Source organism: Palaemon carinicauda, chromosome 28, assembly GCF_036898095.1.
Source record: "Palaemon carinicauda isolate YSFRI2023 chromosome 28, ASM3689809v2, whole genome shotgun sequence".
NCBI lineage: Eukaryota > Metazoa > Arthropoda > Malacostraca > Decapoda > Palaemonidae > Palaemon > Palaemon carinicauda.
The window spans coordinates 34,470,477-34,489,703 of NC_090752.1; the positions used below are offsets into that span (position 1 = coordinate 34,470,477).

The following is a 19,227-nucleotide window of genomic DNA, read 5'->3' on the forward strand; positions in this document are numbered from 1 at the left end:
GTAGAATTGTGCGTTCATACATACATACAACACAGTTCTGTTCATTGTGTTTTTTAAATTGAAAATGTACAGTACAGTACTTATCGGTGTAAAATTAGAACTAAATAAATAATCATGAGATTAAAAGGAAAATATATTTTACAATCTGTTATTTATTTATCGAAGTTAAAGAAAAATATGGTGCTACAGTAATGTGTCTGATATGCGTAGTAGCATTGTGTGTTTATATAGTGCATACAATAAAGTAATGTTCTTTGTGCTTTTGTAACTTGAAAGTGTACTTATTGATATGAAATTAATTGTAAATAAATAAGCATGAGATTAAAGGGAAAAATGTGTTCCGATCTGTTATTTATATATTGAAATGAAAGAAAAATATTTCACAAATATATAAATTTTTCTCCAATATTTGTAGATAATTTAACTATACAAAAATGCACAAATCCGTGATATCTCAAATTTTAATCTATGAATAGGCAGGGATTACTGCATTCATACATACATACATACGTACATACATACATACATACATACATACATACACATACACACACATACATACATACAGTCCCAGATACTTGCTCCTCTGCTCTTCATTATTTAGGGAGGTAGTATAGACATGTCTTTCTAAAGATAAGGGAATGTCTGTTATTTCATTGTCAATGTGGCTTTTTTAGAGAACTATCACAGGGTAGATATGGCTTTAGAAAAACAAGAGATTGGCTTTTTGTTTCCGCATGAACTTATCAAATATATTTACCCTATGTTGCACAGAATTGAGCTGCATTCATAATCTGCATTTCAGCTTTATTATCACAGGGGCATTTCTGTCATGATATTAAGCTGAACTAACTATAGAACTCTGTGCATCCTGTTCTTTAAAGACAGAATGAATAACAGAAAAGTAGTCCTGCAAACAACATCCTGTTCTTTTTAAGACATTGAGTAACAGAAAAAGATCCCTGCAAACAAGTGGTAAATATATAAAGTCTTAATAGTATGGTATGTGTAGACTAAAAAGAGTAAAATCATAGAAATGAAAGGACTTAATCCAAATGCCTTGAAATTTGTAAGATTTTACCTTACAATATTTAATTTACCTATTTGTGTTTTAGGTTCATGTCAATTTAGAGGAGAAGAAGAAGCCTAGTGGGCGGCAAGATAGTGGGTGGGGTGCAAACAAACCCAACACGCTGGACTCAAAGGCTGGACGTGTCATATCCTACTGGTGCTTTAATCCAGGTTTTGGGTAAGTGTTTTTAAAATGTTGACTTACATCCCAAGGCTCTTGATAACACCATGAGGTGATTGTTGTTTTGAATCTTTTCCTTATAGAAAATGTAGTTCTTGAAGACAGTTCTAAAATGATATAGTTGTATTTTACAGAATGAAAGAATTGACTGAACAAGGAGTGAAGTGTGTCCTGCTCACAAGTGGAACATTGTCACCTATGCAGTCATTTGTCTCTGAACTGCAGGTTAGTTTTCGTATATATTGTATTTTAAGAACTTTTAAGGTCTTGTGTAAGATCTTGTCATATTTTCCTATTTGAGATTGCAACTTTAATTTGTTATAAAAGAAAGATGTTTTGTTCAACTATTTAAACTAAACATTTTATAGCTCTGACAAAAGATTGCAAAGAAATTTTATGTGTATAGGATCCAGCACAACCAAAGCTTTTGCTATCATATACTAGTTGAAGTAAAGAGTGCATTGTTTTTATTTTACTCTAACTCTTTAAGACTTTATTCTATTTTTTACAGATCTCTTTTCCAGTTCAACTTGAAAACCCTCACATCATTGAGAAACATCAAGTCTGGGTTGGTACAATATGTAAGGGACCTGATGGCTTTGATCTTAATTCATCTTACCAAAATAGGTAATTACCTGTACAGTAATTTCAAAAAAGGGCCCAAAAAAATTAACTCTCATGGTACACAAGATGTGTTAAAATCCAATTTTATGGATTTATGGTGTAAGTTTGGTACTTTCACAATATGCAAGATTGCAAGTGTTACATGAGTATTTGCAGTATTTTTGTAATTTGGTTTATTAATTTTTATGCTGAAAAATTATTACTGTAATGAGCAATAATGGAAATATGAAAAATATCAAGTTCATATGCAATCGGTAACCCTCTATATAGAGGAGTCCGCAACAGGAATCCCTTGCCATATCACCATTTACTTACTGCTCCCTCTGCAGCATAAATTTTTCAATATATGTAAATCTATATTTTTCATATTTTAATCAATTTTGCTATAGATAATTATTTTTGGCTTAAAATTGATAAAATAAAATGACAGTAATACTCATTGTAGTCTTGTAACCTTTGCAATTTTCCATATTATGAGCACCAAATTTTCATCAATAGAAATTTATCATATCATGTATCGTGTATTATGCATGTTCCTTTATTGAGACCAAGTTATAATAAACTACCCTTTTTCTCCACCTCTTTATCCCAACTTCTAGTTCAATAAATTAGAAAGGTAAAAGCAAATGAATGATATAAGAATCCTTACTGAAAAAACAGCTGTTTTGTTATAAATAAATGATTTGAATAACAACAGGTATTTTGTTATGAATAACTGATTTGGATAACAATGGGTGTTTTGTTATGATTAACTGATTTGAATAACAGCAGTTGTATTGCTTACCTTTTAACTTTTATATGATCGTGAACAATTACCGTGGTTGTTACAAATGATGTTAAACAGAATATTACTGATATGTTAATACATTATTACATAAAGAAATAGAAGATTACGTCAGGGTCAATAATTTTCTAAGCTTTGTAATCAAGTATCATAGAGATAGACTATATAATTACAGTGTATCGGTAGGAGGGATAACACACCAATAAACTTTGATATGCCATTAGAATTGACAACAAATAAAATGTTAGAAAAGTATTTTCACCAAAAATTCATAACTTTTATATAGTAAAATAAGAATAATAGTTCAAGTTCAGTAATATAAAAGTCTCTTAGCAAGAGAGAAAATAATAATTTGGTGGTTTCCCTTGATCAGCTGATTTGGAAAGCATTGATGGTAGTACCAAAGAGCTTACAAAGTAAGCAATGGAAAGGACTTACATTTGGATATCGGCAGGTGAAGCACATGTTGTTATCTTATGATACGATCATTATCAGTGGATATCGGCAGGTGAAGCACATGTTGTTATCTTATGATACGATCATTATCAGTGGATATCGGCAGGTGAAGCACATGTTGTTATCTTATGATACGATCATTATCAGTGGATATCGGCAGGTGAAGCACATGTTGTTATGTTATGATACGATCATTATCAGTGGATATCGGCAGGTGAAGCACATGTTGTTATCTTATGATACGATCATTATCAGTGGATATCGGCAGGTGAAGCACATGTTGTTATCTTATGATACGATCATTATCAGTGGATATCGGCAGGTGAAACACATGTTGTTATCTTATGATACGATCATTATCAGTGGATATCGGCAGGTGAAACACAACTAGTTTATATTGAGTACAGCTATTCCTTGTGGCTACAGTAGATAGACATACAGTTTGGTCAACTACGTAGCCTGGCTAAGCAGTGCATTTGTTAATGAGTGTTCAGGTTTGAATTTATTTCGTTTACATATACCCAATGATGTCTAAAGGAAAAGCAAGTTTTGGCTTGAAATGTGTTTTAAGAATGTATAATTGGTTTATAAGTGTTAATAGTATATATAAAGGCTTATATTTGTGAATGAGATAAAACATGTGAAAAATTAACATAAAAAGGCAGACAAATATACCGTAGATTTCTGGATTTACCAAACGACGGCATTGTATTTTGTAATGATATTGCACACAGTACAATTTTTAACAATTATTTGAACATCAATTTCACATGATATTAAACCTAATTTATAACATGGAATGACTCTAATAATGTTATCATGACTTGTGTTCCCGGTAGACATCACTAAACACAAAAATCTTCTAGTGCATTCACAGACACAAAGGGGGGAGGGAGTGAGTGCAACAGTCCTTCACAAAAGTCAAAAAGCTAACTTAACAAATCTGGATAAAAATTACTTGTGGTTTCCTTGCTTGTTGAAACAATTAAGTGTAGTTGCCAACTACTCATTTTATCCCAGCCAGTTTTTTGGGGGAGTTCTAGCTCTTCCAATTTCACATAATTTATGTACAAAAAGGGGACACGCCGATATGGTTAGTGGTAACTCTGTGTATGTATATATATATATATATATATATATATATATATATATAAATATATATATATATATATAAATATATATATATATATATATATATATATTATATATATATATATATATATATATATATTATATTATATATATATATATATTATATATATATATATATATATATATATATATATATATAATATATATATATATATAATATATATACTGTATATATATATATATATATATATATATATATATTTATATATATATATATATATATATATATATATATATATATGTACATACATACATACACAGAGTTAGCACTAACCACATCGGCATGTCCCCTTTTTGTATGTATATATATATATATATATATATATATATATATATATATATATTATATATATATATATATATATATATATATATATATATTATATATATATATATATATATATATATATATATGTACATACATACATACACAGAGTTAGCATTAACCACATCGGCATGTCCCCCTTTTTGTATGTATATATATATATATATATATATATATATATATATATATATATATACGTATATATATATATATACGTATATATATATATATATACGTATATATATATATATATACGTATATATATATATACGTATATATATATATATATATACGTATATATATATATATATATATATATATATATATATATATATATATATATATATATATATATATATATATATACGTATATATATATATATATGACCCCTCCTCTCTACGTTCCTCCCAGCCTGACAAGGGATTCAACCGAGTTCGGCTGGTACTGCTATGGGTGCCACAGCCCACCCTCCCCCGTTATCCACCACAGATGAAGCTTCATAACGCTGAATCCCTATATATTTTCATAACATCTGACGCAAGTGTTATTCCTCTGTAATAATTGCAATCAGTCAGGTCTTTTTTTGTCACATTCACAAACACCCCTAACTCCCATTCTTCAGATTTTGCTTCTTCATGCCACTTTCTACAAAATAATCATGTAAGTATTCTGAGGGTCACCTCATTTTTAGCCAGTATCATCTCGGCATTTATTCCATTGTAACCAGGGGCTTTCCATCTCCTGAGTTTTTTAATGATAGCTTCGACTTCAAACACACTGAATTCATTCATGGGCACATCAAGGTCTTCCTCAGCTTCAGGCATATCAATCAAATTATTCCCTCCTTATCTCCTATTCATAACCTTTCTAAAGCGTTCAATCCAACATTTCCTTTCTTCATTTTCTGTTGTTGTAATAGGTCTATTTCTCTCTTTGATGGGTATGTGCTTCTTCATTTTTGCCCCAGAAGAGATTTCATTAATAATTCTATGAGTGATTCTTACACCATAGCCACTTCCTGAATTCATAGCTTTGTCAGCCTCATCTGCTTTCCTCTGGGTTTTCTTTTGACTTCACTATCAATGCTGGAATACTTAGCATAATCTACTTTGTAATTTTCATTACTTCCTCGAAAATTTTCAGCAATCAATTTTTCCATCTCCTTTTTATAGTATCCCACGTATCATTTGTTATCCATGGCTTTCTCCATGTAATTGCGTGTTCCAAGGCTTCACTACCAACTGACTGATATATGTTCATATCTCACCATTCTTCATTAATTATCTGCTCTTCGTCTCTTAAAGTTTCTAGGACTGACAATCTATTCCTCCATACAATTGCAAATGTTTCTTTTTGCTCTTCTTCTAGAAGCCTAATTATATCAAACTTAGGAATTCTAACTACCTTCCTGTTGGGTGCTTTCAAAATTTTGTTTGTGTGACAATGTGGAGCTGATGATCACTACTATTATCTGCACCTCTATAGCTTCTTACATTTCCCATCGTCCTCTTCCTCTTTATTAATGGCAATGAGATCTTTTTGTTTTTTGTAATTGCCACATAATGAAGTATAAAATTATGATGAATTATAAAAATTATTTAAATTTTTCCTAACTTTACAAACCTGAGATTTTTACTCTAACTTTCCCACCATTACCAATCCCCAGCAAAAGTTTTGACTGCAATCCAATTTATGTTACAATGAGCCACAAGTGAGAGAGTCCCCTCCCACTATCGAGAGGGTAATTACTTGCCTGTTGTTTACACGTTGTTGAAACTTTTAACTGCTGTTTTCAGCTTCTCTCTGTTATCATTTTCCAATAGTAAAGAACTCTGGTTTGTAATCATTAGGAAAAATATCAATTTTGATATTTGTCATTTTTTTAGTTTGCAGTGCTTGATAATAAAGCTAAGGAAATTAATAATTTTTTTCATTTATTTAGGTAGTTTTTGTGCAATTGGTTAACCTTTTCAGAAATCAAATACACCAGCATGCACCAACTATGAACTCAGGAATGACCATTTTTCTTACCTCCTAAATTTCATAATCTTGTATCAGAATTTTAACGAAACTATTTTCTCAGTTTTTAGACACGGTGTCGCTTCATCTTCTAAATTTGGCCTTTTACATTCAATTCCTCAATTTGCACATTCATAAGGAGTTCCCACCAATTTTTCATTTTGTTTTCTCCAGCTTTGGATACAGCTTTTCCCCATTGTAAACAGTTTGGCTGCTATGGACATTGTTTGTTTTCTCACATTTAGTTACAGCGTGTTAGCAGTATATTTCTTTGATGTTGTTTTCTCCATAGTGAATAATGGTACAGTTTACTGTACTGCAAAAGTATGTCAGTCTTATTCTCCTTTTTGTTACGTAACTATGGCAATTATTTACTATCGCACGGTGGTTGAAATACAACCAAACGGCTGTTATCCCATTTGATTGTTTATGACAAACTAATGATTTTCATTCAGTTGCTATTTTGGCTTTATGCATTTACACAACGATTACAGTATAACATTACTAACGATACTTTAATCATTTCTTTTACTTTTTTAAGATATTGAACCAGAATATGGGATAAAGAAATGGAGTAAAGGAGGTTAATTTATTATAATTGGTCTTCTCTAAAAATGAACTCTCATTATGCACAAGGAACATGATAAAATCATTTTTATGGGTGAAAATTTTGGTGTCGCACAATATGCGACGCGAGATTGGCTCTTACACAAGTGTATACAGTACTTCAAAAAAATTTTTATATTACATGTATAGTATTTCATTACCATTTTTTCACAGATCCTGTACTTTTAAAAATTTGTGTTTATTGTAAGTTTGATTTAATCTTCAAAGACTGATTTGTGTGGATAGAAATTTTTTTTATCTACAGTGCTATATGCTATAGGCTAACTACAATGCTGGATGCCTACTGTCTGGCTTTGATCTGCAAACTAAAGATTTACAAGCAAGCTCTTGGTACAGAATTCATTTCCTAGTAGAAATTTATCAGTATTTGGTTTTCAGAAGTAAGATCTTCTTTAATTTGATAGCCAGTTTTGATATTTTAATGAAAATTTAAATAAAGTTAGGAAGTATGAAACATGTACATTTCATTGTTTAAGTTTGAATGGTAATCGTAATTAATATGAAATGTATAATCTATAGTTTTTTATTAGGTTATTGTATATTAAGCCTCATTGTTCCTTGTAAATTAGTTCTTTACCCATGAGGTTGTTAAATTGTAATTATTCCTTAAAGAAGAATTGTTGGTAGTGCATGTACTGCTTTGTATTTGTGAGAACAGCAGATTATGAAAAGTGAAAGATTCTCTAGAATAATATTTGAATTAAATTAGAAAGATTATTGTATTATAATTATTACATCCTTGTGCTCACAGGTAAGTAGAAGAAAAAACAAAGATAGTGTGTGCTATTTGTGAAATTAGGCTAGCTTATTTATCCTAATACTTAGCATATTTTTCAGGAGCAATCCTAATTATATTCGTTCCTTGGGACATACCATCCTCAACTTTTCACGTATTGTACCTGATGGTCTTCTGGTGTTCTTCCCATCCTACCCAATCATGCGTTCTTGTAGAGATGAGTGGCAAAATTCTGGAATTTGGAGTAAAATATCTCAAGGAAAGGTAAGAAAAGTATTGGTATCATGCTATTCAGTTTTTTGTTTGAATTGGTAATATCTAGATGTATCACTCTTCAGATTGTGATAAGCTTTTATTATGTTTTAAATTTTCTTCCCTGCTGGATTTGTTATCCTTTCACAGGGATAGCTCCGTGTTTTAGGTAATCGTTGTGAAGAGTTTGATGTCCACTGATCCTCTTGGGGAAAATATGCTTCAAGTTCAAGTGTATATGGAACTTGAAAGTTTACACTGTGCGGTGGTAAAGTTACATAGTGAACAAAATTACTGACATTAGATTCCCAAAATGTCCAAGGAGAGAAAGCACTTCTAGTTCAAGGGGAATTCTAGAGGAGACAGGAATATTTTTTGATGCTATGACACCAAACACTCACCAGTCAAGTTTTGTTAGTAATGAGACTTAAAAGCTCTTAACCTATTTAACTTTCTTTGTTATTCTCGGAAGGCCAGCGAATCTCCGTTTGTGAGCTGTAAGTCGGACTTACCTTTCCTGTTGTTTACACTAACTACACTTCCATGGTCGGGTCTAGTGGTTGTGATCACATATTGTTTCATTCAGTAAGGGTTCTGAATGTTCACCAATCCTTACAAAGTAGCGATCCGCCCATAGAGCAACAAAATCTTTATTTACTTTAGATCCTTCTGCTGCCAAACCTCTGCATTCCAGCATTCTTATTCATTCTTTTAGACATCTAGATTGCAAGGCAAAGGACAGAGTTGGTAGTTTGAATCCTTATATCCCTCCTCTACCTAAAGTAATCACTCTTAGGCAACCTCATTATACATTTGTGAAGAGGGTGTTTTATATTGTAGGATTCTTCTAACTTTTTTATTTTGTTGGTGATTTATCAGCTAAAGCTAGTCAACTACAACACATTCCAGATAATAATGCATTTGGTCCACTTGCAAGCTTGGCCACTAGCTCTTCACGGATTTACGTTAGTTGGGTAAATATTAACACACATGCTTTTTATACCATTATGAATCTTGCCATGGAGACTTAAAGATTATAGTGAGTTATTTATATTTGGTGAAGAAATATAGTTGGAAATGATGATAAGTTTAATCCACAAAATGATACATTGCTCTTATTCTGGAGGTGTTGTTGCCTAGGTTATGCTTTTTGTCCCTGAACTTCAACATACAGTAATACCACTAAATACCAAATTAATTCGTTCTGGAGAGGCTTTCATATCATGATTTTTTCATATACTGTAAATTGCCTAATTCGTTCCAAGCCCTATAAAGACCCCATATTAAATTTTAATATAAAGCTATAACCACAATGAAATACAGCCAAATATATTTGAATCATTTAATATACTTAACCTAATTGTTGACACCTGTAAATGAACTAGTTATTAGAACACAAATGCAATAATAAATGGAAAATAATATAATTCATGCAGTACTGTACTGTATAGTACAATACTATACATATACAAAATATATAGTACCGTATGTACTGTACTTTATTAATGTTACCCTCACTAGAGAGAGGTATGTTTTCTACCGTGCATAACCAAACCGTTTTCTTCAACTTTCGCATATTTTTACCTGTAGGTAATTTATTGTTCATTAATACAATCAATATTCATTGGTGATAAGTCAATTTTATTGTAGTACAAGCAAGATTCATTAATTTTAATACGTATGTGTACTTACTCTGTAAGATTAAACTTCAATTGTTCAGTAAATAGTTTTTCAACTTATTTACTCACTGAAATGAAAGAGAAATATATCGCTAATGTGTTGATATGCATAGTAGCATTGTACATACATACATACTGTACATACACACAATACAGTACTTTTCATTGTGTTTTTAATTTAAATGTACTTATTGATTTAAAGTTAATTCAAGATAAATGATCATGACATTAAAAGGAAAAAAATTTTAAGATTTGTTATTCACTGAAGTGAAAGAAAAATATACAATATCGCTAATGTGTTTTGTTTCATATGCGTCGTAGTAGTGTGCGTTCATAAATACAGTACAGTTTTGGTTATTGTGTTTTTAATGTAGAAATGTACTTATTGATGTAAAATTAATTTGAATGAATAATCATGACATTAAAAGCAAAATATATGTTATGATCTATTATTTATTTACTGAAATAAAAGAAAAATATATCGCTAATGTTTGATATGCATAGTAGCTTAGTGCGCACGTACGTACTGTACATACACACAATACAGTACTGTTTATTGTGTTTTTTACTTAAAATATACTTATTGATATAAAATAGGTGAAGAGGATCTTATGGTGGTATCTAGGATCAAAGTAGGGAGATAACCAATGAAGGATATTGGTGAGTTTACAGTTTTGTGGCATGCAAATTTTAGCATTATTTTTCGGCGGCCAGGTGAATCTTGTTTCATATCTTGAGGAGTTTTTCATAATACGATGCAAATAAAATCTTTGTATCTCTTTACTTGTCCTGAATTTTTCTTATTCAGAAACTTTTGTATCAAGAATTATTACTGTATATGCAGAAGTAACTTCCCAGTTGTAAACATCCGTTTTAAGATTTAAGTGTCAAATTAAGTGTTACAATTAAAACTTCTTTGTAACTTGTCAGAAAGCTCTGATGCAGACTTTGCCTTGAAGTCTTTGGAGATATCTGCTTTTAAGAATACAGTATATACCTCTCAATTCTCCCTTTACGTGGAGGATAAGTGTTGTTAAATTGTAATCGCTATTAATAAGAATGGCTGCTGTTTATAGTTCTGTTTAGTCTCTTAAGTCTTCAATAACTCAAAGATATTTTGATTTATATAAGACTAATCAGTTAATTGACCCTGTTATAGATTTCAGTATAGTGTAATGTCCTCATTTGAATCATTCATTAGAACTAATAAATTAAAACTATAAATGCAGATTTCAAAAGCTAATTTTTTATAATTGTTTGTGGTTAATAATCTCAAAAGTGTTCTTGAAATACTTTTCTTTGCTGTTTATTCTTGTGTTTTGGAAGGCTTTCTTTTAGCAGAGAAATTAGGCTTGTTGCCTAAAGAGGGAATGTAAAGGTACTACCCCTCCAGCCTTTGGCTACTACATTGTAACTAGTATAGTTTTGTTACTCCCTTTAGTTCTTCTTTGGTACCTCAGAAGTCCATTTAGTTCTTATTTCAGAGTAATATTCCAGACCTAACCTGTCCTGTTTCAAACCTTAACCTTACTTTTGAGAAACACATTAGGTCTGTGTCTTCTTCAGTTGCACAAAAAATTGGCTGATTGAGAAAGTCTCTAAGACTTTCGGTGATCAATCTATTCTGAAGAAGGGTTTTAATTCTTTCCTACAACCTTGTTTCAAGTATTGTTCTCCTGTGTGGTCTTCAGCTGCTGATTCTCATCTTGATTCGTTGGACAGGAACTTATGGGCTATTAAATTTCTTTTTCCTGATCTAGATATTAATCTTTGGCACAGTCTTTCAATTAGTTCATTATGTATGTTGCATAAAATTCTTCATAATTCTGACCATCCTTTACATTCAGATCTTCTTGGACAGTTCCATCCTGTTCGTAATACTAGGCTGGCAGTTAGATCTAATAGTCAGGCCTTCTCTATTATGAGGCTGAATACTACACAATATTCTAGAAGTTTTATTCCAGCTGTGACCAAGTTGTGGAATGATCTTCGTAATCGGGTACTGTAGTTGAATCAGTAAAACTCCAAAAGTTCAAACTTGCAGCAAATGTTTTTATGTTGAACAGGCTGACATAAGTCTTTTTATAGTCTTTATATGAATTATCTGTATAAATGTTGTTAATGTTTTTTAAAATATTTTATTTTAATTTTCATTACTTTATTATATTACCTTATTTCCTTTCTGCACTGGGCTATTTTTCTCTGTTGGAGCCCTTGGGCTTTTAGCATCTTACTTTTCCAACTAGTATTGTAGCTTGGCTAGTAATAATGATAATAATAATAATAATAACTCCAAGTGGTAGGTAGTGGTACACAGTATCTCCCAGGTTTGGGATAATCTCGTTGAGCCTTAAATTTAATATTTACATTCTCTTTTCTGCATCAAAACCATTTTACTATTGCATTTCTAGCTGCTCTTTTGGACGCCTAGAATTCATGATGCAGAAGTCTGAGGTGGCAGCCTGGATCCTTATATCTTTACTCTTGATTAAGGAGGTGCCTGTAACCCTCTGCTTACTCCATATGTGGTGAACAAATTTTAAATATTTAACTTAGCCGGTGAATATATAATAGCTGCTGCTCAGCGGCTCGACAGAAAACACACTCAAAAACTCGCGAGCGATCGCTATGAAGGTTGCGGGTGTGCCCACCAGCGCCAACTATCGGCCAGATACCACTCCTGCATGTAAACAAACCCTTCAATTCTTCTCTGTCGACCTTGACGACAAGACGTATCAATACTCGCTGTATAACCTGGAGTTTTCTCAACATATTTGGTGAAGTACTTCATTTTGGTTTGAGCTTTCGCAGTGCAGGTGTTTTTCCTCAACTTAAACTCTTGAACTCTTTATTGAACAGATTTAATTGTTGATGACTTGGATTGTTTTTTTGGACTTTCTTTGACTAATTCAAAATGGCTGACCCTTCACAAGTACCTAGATTTCGTAAGTGTAATGCTAGGGACTGTAATAGGCGTCTTCCAAAGGCATCTCTCGACCCACATACTGTGTGTTCCAATTGTCGGGGTAAAACCTGTCAATTGGGAGATCGGTGTGAGGAATGCGTGGGCCTTTCAGAATTCGATTGGCTCGAATACGATAAGTATGCACGTAGGCTAGAGAGAGATAGGGTAAGGAGAAGTTCCTCTAGGTCAGTAGATTTTTCCTCTCCACATGCCCCTGAACCTAATCCTTCCCCTGTAGTGGTTGTACCTAACCCCCCTTCTGGCACTCAGGAACCATCTATGCAAGACATGTTACGTGCTATTCATGCCTTGGGGGAAAGAGTTGAAGCGTTAGCAACTGATCGTAATCAACTCATGGCTGACGTTAAAGAGCTTAAGTGTCAGAGTGCCACAGCGGAAAATAGTGGGAAAGTGATTAGTGCGCAAAGTGTTGTGAACAGTGTTGCGACCGAGGGTTCGTCTGTTCGTGCCTGTCGTTCACCTAGTCCGAGACCTCTTGCAAGCTCCCAAGCCCAGGGGAGAAGTAATGTCGTACGACTTATGGGTTCGAGAGGCCTTGATCAGCGAACAGACGTTCCCTCTATGGTATCAGGCGTATCTCACCAAGATCGCCCCTACCATAAGACGAGAGAGCCCATTTTCTCCTCGTCTTCCGAAGGCTTTTCGCATAAGAAACCGTGGAGCAAGGTTTCTAGGCCCCTTAAGCGAAAGTCGGTCCCTTCAGGACAGGTCCAGCGTCCTGGATGTAGTCATTGGGACAGTTCTGACCCATTGCAGTCATCGGATGACTGCTCGCCGCCTAAGCAGCAACGTTACACAGGCTCAGAAAGTCTTGGTGTAGGCAAGGTTGTGCCGTCTCAGACGTTAACCCCGTCGTTTACCGCACCCATTCCCGTGGACCCTAAATGGGTTATACTGCAGGACATGCAGACTAAGCTCGCCTCCCTTATGGAAGACTATTCTGCCGATAAGGTTCCCGTTGAGCGTAGCCGTTTATCTCATCGAGATCCTGGCCTTCAGCCGCCCAAACGAACCTTTGTGCGTCCTGTTGACGTTGGCGTAGCCAAGTCACGTCAGTCACGTTATGTAGAGCCTCACTCGATGCGGTCTCGTGTGGATTTTCAGCCGCATTTGGACGTTAGGCCACTTACTAATGCTCCTGTTGACGTTCAGGACGTTCGCCAACCATCGGAGTTGACTTGTTTTGACGCTGAGCGTCAACCACCGCAGTCTAGAGTTGTTTTGACTGCTCAGGCTAGGCAGTCAAAACAATCTCGAGTGGACGCCGTGCGTCCTCACGCACCTGTTGTTGTTGACAGTTCACAGACTGTCAAGCAGTTACATGACGTTGCGTCCTGGTCCGCTACTAATGCACCAGTGCGTGTGGACGCTGCGTGTCAAGCATTGCCAACCCCTTTGCTTGTTTCTCAGCAGTTGTCAGATGAGGATCCTTCAGATGAGGACGTTGCTGACCCTCAGCCTGAGGATCATCCTTCAGATATAGACGAACCCAGAACAGTTCCTCCATCAATGGACTTTAAGAAAGTCATGTTAATTTTTAAGGAGTTGTTTCCCGATCACTTCGTCGCTGTTGCTCCTCGTTCGCCGCCGTCTGAGTTTGTTCTAGGCGTACCTGCTGACATGCCAGCCTTTACAAAACTTGTGCTCTCTCGCTCATCCAAGAGAGCTTTACGGCTTTTAGGCGACTGGTTGGAAACCAAGAGGAATTTGGGGAAGACGGCCTTTGCCTTCCCTCCGTCTAAACTCTCGTCTAGATCGAGCGTCTGGTATGCCACGGGAGAAGTTCTCGGCTTGGGAGTCCCTGCCTCTGCCCAGGGCAACTTCTCAAGCCTTGTAGACTCTCCCCGCCGCCTAGCCATGAGACGCTCGAAGATTAGTTGGTCCTCCTCGGACCTTGACCATCTGCTGAAAGGCATTTATAGAGCCTTTGAAGTTTTCAACTTCCTTGACTGGTGTTTGGGAGCCTTAAGTAGGAAAATCTCATCGGCTGATAGAGATGTCTCCTTACTTATTATGTCCTGTATGGATAAAGCCATCCGCGATGGTTCCAATGAGCTCTCTTCCTCTTTTACGTCAGGAGTCCTAAAGAAGCGAGAGTCCCTTTGCTCTTTTCTGTCGGCAGGAGTTACTCCCTGTCAGAGATCTGAACTGCTCTTTGCTCCCTTATCTAAGTTTTTGTTCCCGCAACAATTGGTTAAGGACATAGCTTCTTCACTCGTGCAGAAGGACACCCATGACTTGGTTGCGTCCTCTGCTCGCAAAGGGACTCCTTCGACATCCTTTTCTGCAAGACCTAGGATAGACACTCCGGCGTCCAGATTTATTCCGCCCTTTCGTGGCAGAGCTCCCAGCAGGGGAAGTACTCGTGCCGAGGGAAAGAGAGGAAAGAAGAGAGGAGCCAAGTCCTCACGTGGCAGAGTCTGACTGCCCGCAGCCTCAGACAGCAGTAGGAGCCAGACTCAAGAACTTCTGGCAAGCCTGGGAGAAGAGGGGCGCAGACCAACAATCTGTGAGGTTGCTCAGAGAGGGGTACAAAATTCCATTTGTACGCACACCTCCTCTAGCGACTTCCCCCATCGACCTCTCTCCCAGGTACCGAGAGGAGTCAAAGAGACAAGCCCTGAAACTAGAAGTGTCTCTTTTGCTAGAGAAGGGAGCGGTGGTGAAAGTCTCGGACCTTCAATCACCGGGGTTTTACAACCGTCTCTTCCTAGTACCGAAGAAGACAGGAGGTTGGAGACCGGTGCTAGACGTCAGTGCACTCAACGTCTTTGTTACGAAGACAAAGTTCACCATGGAGACCACGAAATCAGTCTTAGCAGCGGTCAGAAAGGGAGACTGGATGGTCTCTCTCGACCTAAGAGACGCATACTTCCACATCCCCATACACCCAGATTCCCAACCTTTTCTGAGGTTTGTTTTCAACAATGTGGTATACAGTGAACCCTCGTTTATCGCGGTAGATAGGTTCCAGACGCGGGCACGATAGGTGAAAATCCGCGAAGTAGTGACAGCATATTTACCTATTTATTTAACATGTATATTCGGACTTTTAAAACCTTCCCTTGTACGTAGTACTGTTAACAAACCACCCTTTAATGTACAGAACACTTAATGCATGTACTACAGCACCCTAAACTAAAACAGGCACAAATATTAAAGGCGATTTTATATCATGCGTTTCCTAAACACCTAAAAAGCACGATAAAAAATGGCAACCAATGTTTTGTTTACGTTCATCTCTGATCATAATGAAGAAACAAACTCATTTAGTGTACACATATATGTATAGGTTAGTTTTTTGCATCGATTATATTGATTATACAGTACTGTATGTTGATTTTTTTATTACCAATGTTTTAGTTTACGTATTTTTCTTAGGACTTCCAAATGAAATCTTTTTCTTTATGACGCCGCCTGAAACGACGGCGTGTACACTCAGTAAACAACCACGCTCAGAACAAACAAGGCATTTAACGCGCATGATGATAGTGATAAATAATGATACAGTACATACAGTATTTACAGTAAAAGCATTTACAAAATATGTTACCTTACAAATATAAATTATACAGTACTTGTACGTAGCAAAGCAGGAAAACAATTAGAGAGAGAGAGAGAGAGAGAGAGAGAGAGAGAGAGAGAGAGAGAGAGAGAGAGAGAGAGAGAGAGAGATTGTTTTACGTACGTAAATGTAAATTTTAAACAAAAAAAATATGATAGGTTACAACATGTAGACTTTTAAAACCTTCCCTTTAACTTAATTGCATACAGTACGTACATTACTAAACTATAAAACAGGTTAAAGTAAAAAATAAAGATTGTTACTGTACTCACCACGAAAGAAGTTCAAGAAAAACTTGAATGGTGATGGCGATGAATTTGCTGCACAGTAGAAATGATGATGATGAAGCTGATGATGTGTTCTACTGTGCAGTCAATGATGGTATTTTACGTCTCTTCAGACGGAGGTGTCTTTTCCTGGGACACCTCTTCAACTTCTTCAATTTCTTCCGAAGGCGTACTAGCAGGAGGAACTGGCTCTTTTTTGCGAGGCTGGAAGAACATTGTGATCGGAAGTTGTTGCCGCTGCTTCTTTTTTCGATCCAAGAGCATTTTGTAGGGAGTCATGTCTTCATCGATCTTGTTGCAGAATTGCATCGAGCGAACCATATCCTCGTCCCACTCTTGTAACATTTCTTTCGCCTCCTTCATATGGTTGCAGAACTTGGCAAGCCGTTCTAATGTTAAGCCCGTTTCTTCGACATTTTCTTGGGTCTCTTCCTGGGTACCCTCACTCTCTTCCTCACTTGCCGATTTCGTCAGGTCTTCGAGGTCCTGCGTCAGTTAGGGGCTGGGAATGGCAGTCCAACAACTCGTCGACGTCTTCAGTCGTCATGTCGCCAAACCCGTCACCTCCAATTATGGCAGCCAACTGCACAGATTTCCGTATTGCAGAGTGTTGGATTTCCGACGGAGTAAATCCCTTGTCGTCGTAAACAATATCGGGCCACAGCTTCTTCCAGCTCGCATTCACGGTTGCAGGTTTCATCTCTTGAAGTGCCTTTTGAATATTCTGCAGGCACGTGGCTATGGTGTACTGCTGCCAGTACGCCTTCAAGTTGAAATCTTCATCCTCGTCATCTTGGGCAGCATCCACACACGCAACGAGGTCCGCCAAGGTATTCTTCGTGTAGAGGGCCTTGAACGCCCTGATAACCCCCTGGTCCATCGGTTGAATTAATGACGTGGTGTTGGGTGGCAGGAACTCAACCTGAACGCCCTCACGCGACAGGTCAGTTGCGTGTCCACCAGCGTTATCCATAAGGAGAAGGATCTTGAATGGCAAGCCCTTCTCTAAGAGATATTCATGGACTTGCGGGATGAAACACTGGTGGAACCAGTTGGAGGTCAGCATCTTCGTAATCCATGCTTTTTGATTATGCATCCAGTACACGGGAAGGAGATTCTTATTTTTATTTTTCAAAGCGCGAGGATTTTTCGACTTATAAATAAGCCCCGACTTTAACAAAAATCCAGCAGCATTGCCACACATCACGAGGGTAACGCGATCCTTGAATGCCTTAAAGCCAGAGGCTTTGGCTTCCTCTTTGAACAGGAAAGTTCGCGACGGCATTCTCTTCCAAAACAAGCCGGTTTCATCCATATTAAACACTTGTTCCGGCTTGTATCCACCTTCAGCGATAATGTTCTTGAAAGTCTGGTTCACGTAAGTTTCAGCAGCGGCAGTGTCAGCGGAAGCAGACTCCCCATGCAGGGAAACGCTTTTTCAGGGCGAAGCGTTTCTGAAACTTCGCGAACCATCCTTTGCTGGCGGAAAAACGTTGTTTCTGACGCTGGGAATCAGTGGAGGTCCCTGGTTGAGGTTCATCTACATCATCATCTTCTTCAGCATGGTCGCCATCGTCGTCATGAGGTTCCTTTGCCGCAAAATTCTCATACAAGCTCAAAGCCTTTGTTCGGATGGTGTTCGTATCCAACGCTATGTTCTTCTTCCGGCAGTCGGCAATCCACACAGCTAAAGCACCTTCCATGCGTACGATCGTTTTATTACGCGTTGTAACGACTCCTTCGCTGATCTGCTAAAGGTGATTGCAGCAATCTTTCTAATGTTCGCCTCGTCCTTTTTGATATAGCGAACGGTGGATTCGTTGATGCTAAAATGGCGGCCGGCGGCTGCGTAACTTCTACCATCTTTTAACATGTCGAGAAGCGTAATCTTCTCGGCTATCGTCATCATCCTTCGGTGGCGTTTAGGCTCACTACCAGCCTTACTAGAAGCAGAACGCTTGGGAGGCATTGTATAGTAGGATTTAACAGAAAGTTCAACAAAAAGTTCAACTTAAAACAGTCGCACACAGCACAGATTAAACTTCACAAACTTAAGAACGTCTACTCAGCAATACGCGGAAAGAGAAAGTGAACGATCCAGCCCCGCGAGAACTTTGATGCTGCGGGTAGAAGATGCGGGCAAAGCACCAATCACAGGCTAGATAACAAAACTTGAGTTTTGATTCGTCATCTATCAGCGCTTGAACCAATCACAACCCGTCTTACAGTACATGATGCGTTGGTTACTCATAGAAGATGCCCCGCGCATAATGAACGTACGTAGATTAAGTACAATACCGTAATAATAATAAATAATGATAATAATACTGTACAGTAATAATAATAATAATAATGATAATAATAATAACAATAATAATTTTATTAACAACAACAACAATAATAATAATAATAACAATAATAATAAAAATTTACGTACGCTATTTTACGCCTCTCTCTCTCTCTCTCTCTCTCTCTCTCTCTC

At 36.4% G+C, this 19,227-nt stretch overlaps 1 protein-coding gene across 1 annotated transcript in view; it reads left to right on the forward strand.

The window, feature by feature from the left end:
- Rtel1 (Regulator of telomere elongation helicase 1) overlaps window positions 1-19,227 on the forward strand; it is a 265,901-nt gene that overhangs the window by 143,280 nt on the left and 103,394 nt on the right. The window contains exons 11-14 of the mRNA XM_068351830.1: window positions 1,116-1,249; window positions 1,387-1,477; window positions 1,764-1,879; window positions 8,078-8,240. Coding sequence (XP_068207931.1) covers window positions 1,116-1,249; window positions 1,387-1,477; window positions 1,764-1,879; window positions 8,078-8,240 — 504 coding nt within the window. The remainder of the gene's footprint in view (window positions 1-1,115; window positions 1,250-1,386; window positions 1,478-1,763; window positions 1,880-8,077; window positions 8,241-19,227) is intronic.